At 37.6% G+C, this 13,622-nt stretch overlaps 1 protein-coding gene across 2 annotated transcripts in view; it reads right to left on the bottom strand.

Moving 5' to 3' along the window:
• The window catches only part of INTS13 (integrator complex subunit 13), a 34,016-nt gene extending 20,504 nt beyond the window's left edge, over positions 1–13,512 (bottom strand). For both annotated transcript variants that reach the window (XM_032159874.2, XM_058443089.1), the window contains exons 1-6: positions 13,077–13,512; positions 11,836–12,071; positions 9,806–9,880; positions 3,686–3,888; positions 3,185–3,265; positions 744–834 (exon numbers count right to left, since the gene is read on the bottom strand). In XM_032159874.2, coding sequence (XP_032015765.1) covers positions 744–834; positions 3,185–3,265; positions 3,686–3,888; positions 9,806–9,880; positions 11,836–12,060 — 675 coding nt within the window. In that variant the 5' untranslated portion in view covers positions 12,061–12,071; positions 13,077–13,512. The remainder of the gene's footprint in view (positions 1–743; positions 835–3,184; positions 3,266–3,685; positions 3,889–9,805; positions 9,881–11,835; positions 12,072–13,076) is intronic.
• Positions 13,513–13,622: the final 110 nt, after the last annotated feature.

Below are 13,622 nucleotides of genomic sequence, written 5' to 3' on the forward strand. Positions count from 1 at the left end.
AATAAATTTTCATTATCATAAAATAAAACTAACATTGCCACATTATCAAAAGAGGCAGAAAAAAGTTAATAAGAAAGAGGCTTACACTGGAAACCACTTAAAAACACAATGATAGCAATAATGACTAAAAATACCACTTAACTACAAAAATTCATGGACTAAGGTAATACTCACGATGTTTATATTAAATAATGCAAAATGAAAAACCAGGACATATATCTATATTTCTAAACATAAATTACTGATGGAGAATATTATGATGTGGATCCATTTAACAATCAACAGGATCATCTATTCCTTTAAAATTATTCAAATTTATTTAAAAAGTAAAACCAAGGTTGGAAAATAAGATTTTTCCCTCTGAATGTGTAAAATTAATTTTTTATTGGAATATATTTTTTGTTAAAGAGTGTATTGCTTTTCTAATAAGAAAAAAGATTTTTACAGAACATAATCACTAAAGTAAATAAAATTTTAAGAACAATACAAACTATGTATGGTTTGTAACACATTTTGATAAAATAAACAAACATGAAGAGGCAGGCAGAATAGAAAACACTTTAAAATCCACAATTATACCATAAAGAACCAACCTAGATGTCTTGACATAGAGGTTTACTTTGAAAACTCAAAATATTTTCTTGGCAGAAAATATTGGCAGTGGATCATTTTAATGATAACCCTTCTCAGTATTTATTCTTATTAACCACAATGGCCTTTCCTTTCATTATTTCAACACTCACCTCTTTTTTAGAACGATCAGATACAAGGCTGTCTTCACCAACTGGGTAGGTATGGATCAAGACCAACTCACATTTTTGAATCTGCATGAGACTTAAAGAGAAATTTTTGACTTAAAATATAAGAATACATAGTATGTAAAGAATTCAAGCAGGTAAACTATTAAAACCTTAACATATTAAAACAGCATATTGCTACAGTCAGATATTACTGTTAACCCAAAAGCTAAATATTAGAAAGGCAGTACATGTAATTGCTATACCTGTATGAACACTTAATGAGTATACAAATTTAATTTAAATGCAAAAAATAATAATTGTCTGTGTCTGAAGGATAAAGAGAAAACTCTTACAATTAAGTATAATTTTCAATAACTGCAACAGCGAAAATGAATATATTGTGTATTAATTTCCCTTATACTAATATTTCTTAAGGATAAAATCAGGCAATACTAACCGTTAGTTATAATTATTTATTTCCAAGTTATAGGATTGGTAATGCTAAAAATTTCCCCCAACTTTTTAATTTTGAAATTTCCAGACCCACGGGAAAGTTGAAAGGAAAGTACTATTCAATGAACAACCGTATGTCCTTTACCTAGTCACTGTTAGCTATATTTGCTTTCTCTATATACTATACCTAAGTAGATGTACACTTTTTAATTAAACCATTTGAGAGTAAGTTGCAGAGGGCTTGACATGCAGTCCTAAACACTTCAGCCTGCTTCTCCTAGTGAGAACAATCCTACTCATAACAATAATACTATGACCACACCTAAGAAAACTAATAATCACTCTAAAAAAGTCCACATTGCAATAGTTCCAAACATGGCTTTACTAGCCGTGACACAATCACAAATATACATATTGGTCTCTGCTCATGCTTCCTGGCACAGAGCTCCTAAAATCCTTGTAACTTCCTAAATGACAGGGGTGCTAGGAGCATCTTTTGCTCTAATATTTGATTTCTGACCCCAGTTCTTGACACATAGTTCTTAAGTTCATTGGAATTTCCTGGGTGACAGGAGCATCTTTTCTTCTACTGAAGCAACTTTAGTGGGATCCTGGACAGCTCCGCAATGGGGTCTGGTCACCAGAAAGAACAAGCCATGATTAGAAGCGCAGCAGCATTCAGCCCCACTCTGCTATCCTCCAGAGAGGAGAGAGAAGCTAGATACTGAGTTAATAATCAATCACACTACATGAAGCCTCCATAAAAATCCCTAAAGTATGGGGCTCAGAGAGCTTCCAGGTTGGTAAACACATCCATGTGCTGGGAGGGTGGTACACCCCAACTCCACAGGGACAGAACCTGACGCACTTGGGATCCTTCCAACCTCACCCTCTTCATGTGGCTATTCATCTGTATCCTTTACAATAAATCATAAAACTGAAGTGTTTCCCTGAGTTCTATGAGCCCATCAGAACAAAGTATTGAACATGAGGAGGGGGTTATGGAAACACCTAATTTGTAGCCAAGTCAGATGAAAGTGTGGGGAACCACTAGCCGAGATTTGTGTCTAAGTGAGGTACAGCCTTGTGGAACTGAGTCTGCAATAACTAATCTGTGGAGTCTGTAGTAACTCCAAGGATTGTCATAATTGAATTGTAGGACACACAGTTGGTATCTACAGAGTCGGAGAATTGGCGCGGAAGAAAAACCCACACATTTGATCAAAAGTACTAGTGTGAGTATGGAGGAAAAAAACTGTTTTCCTTTTCGGAAACAGAAAAAGTTTTTTTAAAAAGTCACACAATACAACTACTTGTTATGTTTAGATGTGGTACATACTGAATAACACCACTAACAACTTGCATATTTAACAATTTTTAAAAAATTTAAATTTAAATTAAATTTAATTTTTTTTGAGACATGGTCTTGCTCTGTCGCCCAGGCTGGAGTGTAGTGGCACAGCCTTGGTTCAATGCAACCTCCACCTCCCAGGCTCAAGCAATTTTCCTGTCTCAGCTGCCTGAGTAGCTGGGACTACAGGCACATGCCACCAGGCCTGGCTAATTTTTATATTTTTTGTAGAGACAGGGTTTTTCCATGTTGCCCAGGCTTGTCTTGAACTCCTGAGCTCAGGTTATCTCTCCACTTCAGCCCCGCAAAGTGCTGGGATAACAGGCATAAGCCACTACACCCAGCATATTTTACAAATTCGAAACACAACTATGAGAAAAAACCATCAAAACAAATACACATTATAAATTTATGTATTATTTTATCCTTTTGATCACCTTTCTTGTGGGAGAAAAGTAAATTAAAGTGAAAGGGAAAATGAAAAAAAAAGTTTCTGATCAAACATACATTTTTTGACTAATTTGTTGAGTCAGTAGAGAATTCAGGGAAACGCTACCAGTCACTTTTAAGTTATTGGAAATAATTATAACATATATCTATCCACGTGAACATATTTACTTCATTTATGAATTATACTCACTGATCTGAATTTGCAGCAAGCTTGTTATGTTCATGAATCGTTTCCTGGACACAGTCTTCAAGCATTCGCACATGACTATCACTATGGCATAAAAAAGATATAGCAAATTTAAAGGAATAAACAGTAAGAGAAAAAGTTCAGAACACGCTTCTGCTGTATTATGGTGTTATAGACATTCAAAGTTACTTCACTAAGGACTATCTTTAGTGTCCTCAGTCATACCACTAAACAACTAGCTGAAAAACCAGTGAGAAAAAATGTTAAATTTACCTACATGATGGCAATCTAAACAGTTTTCAATGAGATAAGTCTTTATTTTAGAATGGAACACAGCCTCAATATTAAAAGGCAAAAAAAAAAAAGAAAAGAAAAAAATCAGAAAGGCCACTTGTAGTATGCTTAAACATAAACATGTAAACATGCTATCTCTAGTATTCTGAAAAACTACAACAGGATTTTAAAATTCCCACAGTGAAAGAATTGCTATAATCAACACCTCACCTTTTTGCATTAGTAATACAGATTATTCGTCCTCTATTTCCAACACGTTCTGCATTCTCCATGAGTAGAGTACGAGCCTCATGTTGGTATTCGGTAATTTTGCAGAGAGTTTCCACTGCTGCAACAAGACCATGCAGAATACTGCAGCACTCTGGATCTGCCCGAGGATTAGGAGGCCCAACAGCAGCTAATGCTGCCATTAGCTAAGTAAAAGGGCAAACAATTATGTTGACAGAAGTATGTGCAATTCAGATAAAAATCTCACAAGAAAGAAAACTACACACCAATGTATCTTACATATACGGACATGAACATTCTTAAAAAAATAGTAGCAAACCAAATCCAGTAACACACAAAGAATTATACACCATGAACAAGTGGGACTTATTCTAGGAATGCAAAGTTTATTTAATATGCAAATATCAATTATTACAATACATCATATATCAATAAAATAAAAATCACATGATCATCTCAATAAACACAGAAACAGCACTTGACAAGATCCAAAACCTTTTCATAATTAAAAAAATTAGCAACAGAAGGGAACTTCCTCAAGAAGATAAAGGACACCTATGAAAAACCTACTGATAACATCATACTTAATGGTGAAAGATTGGATGAATTCTCCCTACTCATCAGTAACAAAGATGTTTACTCTCATCACTTCCATTCAACACTGTACTGGAAGTTCTAGCCAAGGCAACAGGAAAGAAAAAGAAATAAAAGAAATCCATGCCAAGCCCAGTGGCTCATGCCTGTAATCCCAGTACTTTGGGAAGCCAAGGCAGGACAATTGCTTGAGGCCAAGAGTTCAAGACTAGGCTGGGCAACAAAGCAAAACACCGTTTCTGTAAAAAGAAAAAAAAAAAACTAAAAAATCAGCTAGGTGGGGTGGTGTACACCCATAGCCCTAGCTACTTAGAAGGCTGAGGCAGAAGGATCGCTTGAGCCCAGGAGTTCAGCCACTGAACTCTGGCCTAGGTGATGAAGACAGACAAGAAAGACAGAAAGACAGAAAGGAAGAAAGGAAGGAAGGAAAGAAGGAAGAAAGGAAGGAAGGAAGGAGAGAGAAAGAAAGGAAGAAAGAAGAAAAACGGGAAGGAAGGAAGAGAGAGAGAGAGAGAACGAACAGAATCCAGATTGGAAAGAAAGAGGTAAAACTATTTCTATGTTGCAGATGAAATGATCCTGAATTTATGAAATCCCAAGGTATCCACTAAAAAACTATTATAACTAATATACAAGTTCAGCAAACCTGTAGTATACAAGATTAATACCCAAAAATCAATTGTATTTCTATATACTTATAATAATCTGAAGACTAAATTTTTTTAAAATCCTACTTAAAACAGCATCAAAAATAAAATACTTAGAAATAAATTTAACAAGAACTATAAAACTTATACTCTGAAAACAACAAAACATTGTTGAAAGAAATTAAAGATCTAAAAAATGAAAAACATACCATGCTCATGGATTGGAAGAGTTAATATTGTTAAGATGGCCATATTATCCAAACTGACCTACAGTGTCAACATAATCCCCAACTTCTTTGTAGTAATTGATAAGGTGATTCTAAAATTCATATGGAATTGCAAGGGACCCAGACTGGCCAAAACAATCTTCAAAAAGAACAAGGTAAGAAGAGTCACACTTCCTATTTTTAAAACTTACTACAAAACAATGGTAATCAAGATAGTCTGGTACTGGCACAGGATAGACATAGAGACATAAAGGTTTAACATAGGGAAAAGGTGTGACATGGATAACCAAAGCTAAACATTAAATATAGACAAGATTATACATAATTTATACAAAATGTACATTCTTTTACATATTCTTGAACACCAGTGATTTGCTATATAGTTGCTTTCACAACTGGAGTTTCCCCCTCCATTCAAAATTTAAAAGCAATGAATGGGATATCATGTACCTTCACCTTGGGAAAGCAAAAGTAGTAATAATTCCTTTATGACTAGCATACCTATTCATCAAATGCACACTTTTACTGCACTGCAGAGGTGCAGTCAGTAGGTACAAATCTACACAGATTTGTACTTATTTTTATTCATATACTACTAGAAAGCCTTCACACTTCTTTCACAGTACCTCTTGAAAAAGGTAAACACTTCTTTCACAGTATTTAAAAAAGAGTACGGTGGAAATGTATGGAATTCTTAAAATTGTTTTTTCAGGTAATAGTATATTAAGAACATTCTGGAATGATATTAGTGCAAAGCCAAGCCAATCAAAGCCTACTGAGTGAATTACCTCAAAAGAATGAAAGGTTAGCTTTGTTTACATATAATACTAATCACAAACATTTTAAGATCAACGGTATGATAAAACACATTTTCTTTAAAAGCGTTCTATTTAAAACTAACCACGGAGAAAAATAAAATAAAATAAAATTTTAAAAAAAGACAAAGAAGCCGGGCACGGTGGCTCATGCCTGTAATCCCAGCCCTTTGGGAGGCTGAGGCAGGCAGATCACTTGAGGTTAGGAGATCAAGACCATCCTGGCTAACACAGTGAAACCCCATCTCTACGAAAAATACAAAAAATTAGCCGGGCATGGTGGCTCACACCTGTAGTCCCAGCTACTTGGGAGACTGAGACAGGAAAATCACTTGAACCCGGGAGGCGGAGGTTGCAGTGAGCCAAGATTGTGCCACTGCACTCCAGCCTGGGCAACAGAGTGAGACCCCGTCTCGAAATAAATAAATAAATAAAAGAAAAAGAAAAACAAACAAAAAATAATAAAAACACCTTGGATGGGATTGTTACCACTGCATAGCACCCGTTAACAAAAAAAAATTTTGGCATTAAATAATTCAAATAATGTATTCAATTATTTCACTAAAGCCTTGTTTCTCATGTTGTTCACATTCATCAGGGAAGGACCTCGTAGACTGAAGTCTTCTATCCAACTAAATAATGGCAAAGAACATAAGCTACTACTAACTCAGTATCTTTAGACAAATAATGTTAAAACATAAACCTAACTGGTTGAGCATGAGTTGATTTCTGCTTCCTCCACTAAAATCGAAGTAAAAAATTTTACTTACTAAAAAACATAAACCAGGGCTGTGCGTGGTGGCTCACACCTGTAATCCCAGCACTTTGGGTGGCCGAGGCAGGTGGATCACCTGAGGTTAGGAGTTCAAGACCAGCCTGGCCAACATGGTGAAACCTCATCTGTACTAAAAATACAAAAATTAGCCGGGCGTAGTGGCAGGCACCTGTAATTCCAGCTACTTGGGAAGCTGAGGCAGGAGAATTGCTTGAACCTGGGAGGTGGAGGTTGCAGTGAGCCGAGATCACGCCACTGCACTCCAGCCTGGGCAACAAGAGCAAAACTCAGTCTCAAAACAAAACAAAACACATAAACCAAAAAAGAAAGCATAAACCCACAAGCGTGAAGTGAGTGGAAGAGACAACAACGAACAAGATAGACATCAATAAGAATATATAAAAATGGATGAAGGAGTGGTGATGAACTTAATAGGACTGAATATGCAGAAATCTAAGTGCCCGTGGAAAGTAAAAGGCAAAATAATATACCCTGCAGAATCCAGGAGAAGTTCAAGAACTGGAGGCACCAATTACCAAACACAGCGGGGTAAGGCAAGATACTAAAAATGTCAATAGCTTGAAGTCAGTTTAAGGAACAACTTGACTCCCAGATCTTACTTACACCCTACCCGTGTTAAGTGACTAAGTCTCCCCTACCCCACAAGATACAGAATCACATTCCTTGGAAGAACTGAAACTGAAAGGTATCAAACATGGATACAAAAAGCACATAAGAGGGTAAAGGTAAGATACTAAATCACTACTGCGCAATAGAACTTACTGTGATGACGGAAATGTTCTCTATCTGTGCTGTCCAATACAGTAGCCACTATCTATGTGAGGCTTACTGTGCATCTGAAATATGGCTAATGCTACAGAGGAAATGGTATAACTTATCCTCTCCCGTCTCCCAGAGAGCTGACAACCAAGTTGTCATACAGATAAAAGAGTAGAAGAACAGTCCCAGAGAAACCATCTGTCAACTCCAATATTTGGAGGTTCCCTAGTGCAAACAATCAGCTAAAACTACAATGAAGTATAGTCAGCAATATCTACTCCATAACGTGTAGATTTTCTAATCTGCCATTTAGTGCCTTGCTTTTAAATTAAGACTGTCTAGCTAACTACCAGCAGGCATTTAAGAAAAGCCTTAACATAAAAAAAGAACTGTGAGAACACAGAAGGCACAAAAGAAAACATCAAATAAACTAATGTTAATACCTGCAGGTAAAATTACACCCATAAAACAAGAAAAGGATATGACGAAAACAGACATAATTAGAGTATAAGTCAAAGTTCTTGGAAATTAAAAGTACAATCAAATAAAGAGTTCTATACAAGGGTTAAAAGAGTCAAAAAAGCAGAATGACTGACAATGAGAGGATCATTGAGAAAAACAGTAAGGAATTTAATGCAGGAGGTCTAACATCCTAGGAATGGATATTCGTGAAAGACACAGAACACAGAGACAAGAACATTATCAATGAAACAATGCAGGGAAATTTCCCTGTACTGGAAAATATGAAGCCTAGCACAATGGATGAGAACAGATCAACACCAAGGCACACCACTGAGATTCTAAAAGCTTTCAGTGCAAAATTATGAAGAAAAATGGTGTTAGGCTTCTCAGCATTGGAGGCTATAAAACATATAATTTTGTGGAGTATATAATGCCCTCAAAATTTTGAGGAAAAAGTTATTTCCAATACGTAATTTCTACACCCAAAGTATCAGCAAAGGGCAAGGTAAACTACAGGCATCCCAGAGGTTATGTTCTACCAAAACAAAAGACTACACAAAGAAAAACGGAGGAAAAAAATGGGATCTGAAAAATAGGGAGAGAAGGATGATAGGAGTGCAGTGGGCCTAGAAAGCAGCCAGTCCAAACTGGAGCAGAAGACTGTGCTCCAAGAAATTCCTCAGGGGACAAAATCAAACTGCTGAATTATCTAATACATTTATGATCAAAATATTGGGCAGTTTTGTAGAAGCATGAGGAAAAGCAGCAATGGATATTATGAAAACAAAACACATGAAGGGGAGAAAAAGGAGATAATAAATAATTCCAGGAATAAACAAAAAGCTATATAAGGAACTAACCATATATATTACTTGGCTTAACAGTGAATAATACTTTATGTAGATGTTATAATGCCAACATGAAACTTTGAAATAACCAACAATTCTGACATATTAATATTGAGAACACAAGGGAAGGTGGCAGGCATTAGACACATGAAGGTCAGGAGTTCAAGACCAGCCTGGCCAACATGCCTAAACCCTATTTCTACTAAAAAATACAAAAATTAGCCAGGCATGGTGGCACACACCTGTAGTCTCAGCTGCTCGGGAGGCTTAGGCAGGAGAATCTACTGAACCTGGGAGAGGTTGCAGTGAGCCGAGATGGCACAATGCACCCCAGTCTGGGTGACAGCAAGTCTCCATCTCAAAATAAATAAATAAGTAGATAAATAAATAGAGAACTCAATAAACAGGAATAAAAACATGTTATTTAGAAATCTGGAAGTAAACATGACAACCGCTAAAAAATGGAAGTTTGCTTGGGGGTGCTGGGTGTAGGGAAAGACTAGAATGGAGATAGCTGTTTTCATATGACTTGGCATTTTAACACTATATGCAAATCCTAGAGTGATTTAAAAAATTAGTAATTTTTTTTTTTTTTTTTTTTGAGACGGAGTCTTGCTGTCGCACAGGCTGGAGTGCAGTGGCGCTATCTCGGCTCACTGCAGGCTCCGCCCCCTAGGGTTCACGCCATTCTCCTGCCTCAGCCTCCAGAGTAGCTGGGACTACAGGCACCTGCCACCTCGCCCGGCTAATTTTTTGTATTTTTAGTAGAGACGGGGTTTCACCGTGTTAGCCAGGATGGTCTTGATCTCCTGACCTTGTGATCCGCCCGCCTCGGCCTCCCAAAGTGCTGGGATTACAGGCATGAGCCACCGCGCCAGGCCTAAAAAAAATTTTTTTTTAAAGTATTACATTTAGATAATTTACAAATGGCCACAGCTCAAAATCTAATCATACCTCCTGCAAATTTTGGTCTTCTTGAGTCCAAGAATTTAAAACATGTGCTCCAGAGTCACTCACAATGAAATTCACCTAATAGATTCCAAAGAAACAATTAGTATTCAACTCTAATTTCACTCAATCACCAACATATTTTCAAGTAATATGCAATTTCTAACACTGTTTCACTGATTCATTCATTCTTCATTTTATAGTTACAGAATGTGTAGTACATGCCAGGTGCTATTGCTGGCATTGAGTATATGGGAACAGAGTGATGAATAAAAAAGTTCTGTCACTCAGTGTGGGGAAAGTCAGGGGAGGGGAGTCTACTAGGACAGAGGGCACTGCGGGAAGAATACTAACAAATAAATGAACAAGATAATTTCAGAGAGTGATAAACGCTATGAAAAATAAGTTAATTAGCTACTTTAGATTGGGTGGTTACAGAAGGACTCTCCATAGAAGTGGCAACTGAAGGCAATCCAAAACCAGCCACCGTAAAGTCAGGGATAGACAATCTGGGTACAGCAAATAACAAATGCAAAGGCATCTAAGCATATACCCTGGAAAGGGTGAAAGTCAGAGCAGGCAGTGGGAGAGGAGACAAACTCAGAGAAATAGGCAGGAGCTGGATCATATAGGGCACTGAAAGCCAAAATAATGGATATGGTTTTTACACTAAGTTTTAAAGTAAAATGCAAATTTGAAAATTTAAAATTACCTGCTATCAGGTAAGATAATGACAAGGAACATTTTGGAAAACTTATCAAATGATGATTCTGACCCATGTTTCTTTTTGTCTAGAGGGTTAGATTTCTTTCTTTACTCTGGACAACATGATCTAATCTATGATCTTTTTCCCTATATATCGATGAAATACCAGTTTTCCTTCCTCCCCCCAAGAAGTTTGATAATTGGTCTTCTCTTCCAAGGCTTATCTGACAGGGATATATTTTATAAGCCACTTTACGTAGATTTATCTCTTTTAAAGCTTACATCAAGGAAGTAAGTGTTATACTTACATGGGAGGAAACTGAGGCTTGGAGAGATTAAGAAATATGATCAAAGTCACACGGCTAGTAGTTAACCATGCCAAGGTCTGAACCAAAGCCTGTGCTCTAAATCAGTTATATTCCCTCTCATTATATATTTTTATCATATATAGAATGCACACAAATTTTAAGAAGGGCTTATATTTTAATTTGGAATATATGTGAATGTATAATATCAGACTATGTTCACCTTTACTCTACTGCCCTACCTTCCTCAGTCTAAGAATTGGCTAGGTCCCAGCCTAGGCTGCTTCGAGTAAGACAGAAAGCAAGTCTTCCACTTGTGGCTAACCAAATGACTTTCCCAAAATAAGACATTTAAGATACTGAAATCTAAGATTAAACTTTAATACCTGTAATTTATGTCAATCATCCATTTCTCTTCTTACTGATAAACCATATCCACTCAGCATTCTTAAAAGTATTTCTTTCTAATATGGCCAAACAATACAGCAGTTTAGTATATATTTGCTAAAATTGCAAGCAGCCAGCCAGCTTAGGTTCAAATTCTAGCTCTGCCTCTAAGTAACTATGTGACTCAGGACAAGTTTCTTCTCTTTACCTCAGTTTCCGGATCTACAACAGGGAAGCAACAAACAAGACTGACAGTCAGCTGCTACATGCCAGCACAGTTCGACAGCAGCTCTCAATGGTCAGTCTGTGTTCTATACTGGTTGTTACATACTTTGAATATTGCTTCAATAACTACAGTTCCTACCTAATATGACTGTTATGAGAATTACGGAAATTAATAAATGTGAAGCATTTTGAAATATCTCTGGCACATGTAAACTGCTTAGTAATTGTTAGCTGTTATTATTACTGGCCCCAATTAAATATCCATTATATATTAATCCCAAAGGGCAGCGTTATGTACTACATTTTAAAGTAATAAACACGTAGTCATTACCTATAGCAAATTCATATAAAAAATTCACTTATGCAGTTAAGTACATCCCCAAAATCATGATTTTGTTTGTACTTCACACTCACCAGCTTTTTGAAAGGAAATATATCATACATTATTCTACAATATTCCATGGAAGATTCTACTGAGCAAGTCCACAATGATTTAGATATAGGGGCCAAAGGAATGATTCCTTGGGTTCTATTCTTCACCAGCATATCAAACTCGACATGCTGCCTGCATGATTCTGCCATATAAGGGCAGTGATCCACAACAAACACTGTTTTATGAGATTCAGAAAAAATCTTCATTTTGTTTTAACCTGTAAGGGAAAAAACATATTAGCCAAATATTTATACATAACATTTAATATCTTACATTTTTTCTAATTTTCTCAAGAAGATTGTCTTTCCCTCAAGAAGACTTGGTAGGGAACATGAATAATATGTTCAAAGAAATCTGTCCAACAAAGGACAGTTTAATGAGGTCATGACCAGAAAGCAACGGTATCAATACACCATATTAGGCTGTCACTCTACCAGGCACAGACAAAAATACCAGTGCATGCATTTTTGGTTTTGCTTTTAAAATGAACTTAAAATTGTCAGAAGGAAACATTTTGACATTTAATTGTATTTGATTCCCTTACATATACAAAACATAATAAGTGGCAAATACTCTTGAAATACAACTTTATGATCCTTGCTAATTGACATTAGTCACATATAAACCCCAAGCCAGCATTTTTGCAATTCCCTCCAAGAAAAAACGTTTGAAGATTTCTGAAAAAGGGGGACTGGCGGGTAGGGGTGCGGAATTAACGGGAAAGAGAAGTGACAGCAAAAGAAAAGGCCAAAACAAAGATAAACATCTCCTAAGATAACCGCACATCAGGTCTTCGCCTTAGGATAAGGACCCCAACTTCACACTCTCCCCTTAGCTTTTGAAACATCACAGTAATTTACCAGCTAGAGCAGAAAAACTTAGCTGTTACCATCACACTGGTGTGTAGAAGGAAATTTAAAACTTTTAAAACTTTTTCTTATTAAAACAGAGCATATGGTACTCCCCTGCTTCGCTAACAAAATCTTATACTGAATCGACAATCCACATTCTAAAAGCACATGGCAAGCAAAGCCAAAGTATTAAATCAAAACGAACTGATTTCTTACGATCCAGATATTTTCACCTCTTGCTTTCAAGACGCATCTCCCCTTCATGCAAAACTCTCTTTGAGAAACCTCCTAGACCCACTTTGCTGGACGGTAGGGGGTGGAAAATACAAGGTGAGTGGATAGGGAAGACCTCAGTATCGAGGTTCGCTTACTTTCGTGCCTGGTCCTGCAGTGAAAACGAAGAGGCTATGGACCACAGCCTCTCTGGAAAAGGCTGCTGGCTGGGTGGGGAGAGTCAGCGCACAGTCGGGAGTGTCTGGTGCCACAGACAGGGGACTATGCTTTCCCCGATCATCTCCTAGCACACCGGTCCTTCCCAGGCTTCTTAAGAGCAGGAGCGCGCGTGCGCGTGCACACTCATACACTAGGGCTCGCGCGTGCGCACAGCGCTCTCCGACAGCCCCGACAAGCCTCCCTTCCCCCTCGGAGGGCCAGGCGTCCCAGTCGCCAAACAGGAAGAGGGCGGGGCCCTCCACCCCTCGAGATTTTCCACCCGCTAATTTTCCCAGTCACCCATTGGGAAGCAGGATCTGGGCGACCTGAAAGCCTCCCCGACAGCGAAGTACCAACCACGGCCCCCTAAGCGTAGGGCCCACCCACCCGGACTCCCCTTCTCGGTCTTTCCACCCAGGCCGGTTTCCCCTGGAAAAACTCGCGAGACTTTGCGAGAGGCCGAGCGAAAGCCTGAGAGGGGAGGG

The sequence above is a fragment of the Hylobates moloch genome, unplaced genomic scaffold (genome assembly GCF_009828535.3).
Source record: "Hylobates moloch isolate HMO894 unplaced genomic scaffold, HMol_V3 SCAFFOLD_8, whole genome shotgun sequence".
In the NCBI taxonomy this organism is placed as follows: Eukaryota; Metazoa; Chordata; class Mammalia; order Primates; family Hylobatidae; genus Hylobates; species Hylobates moloch.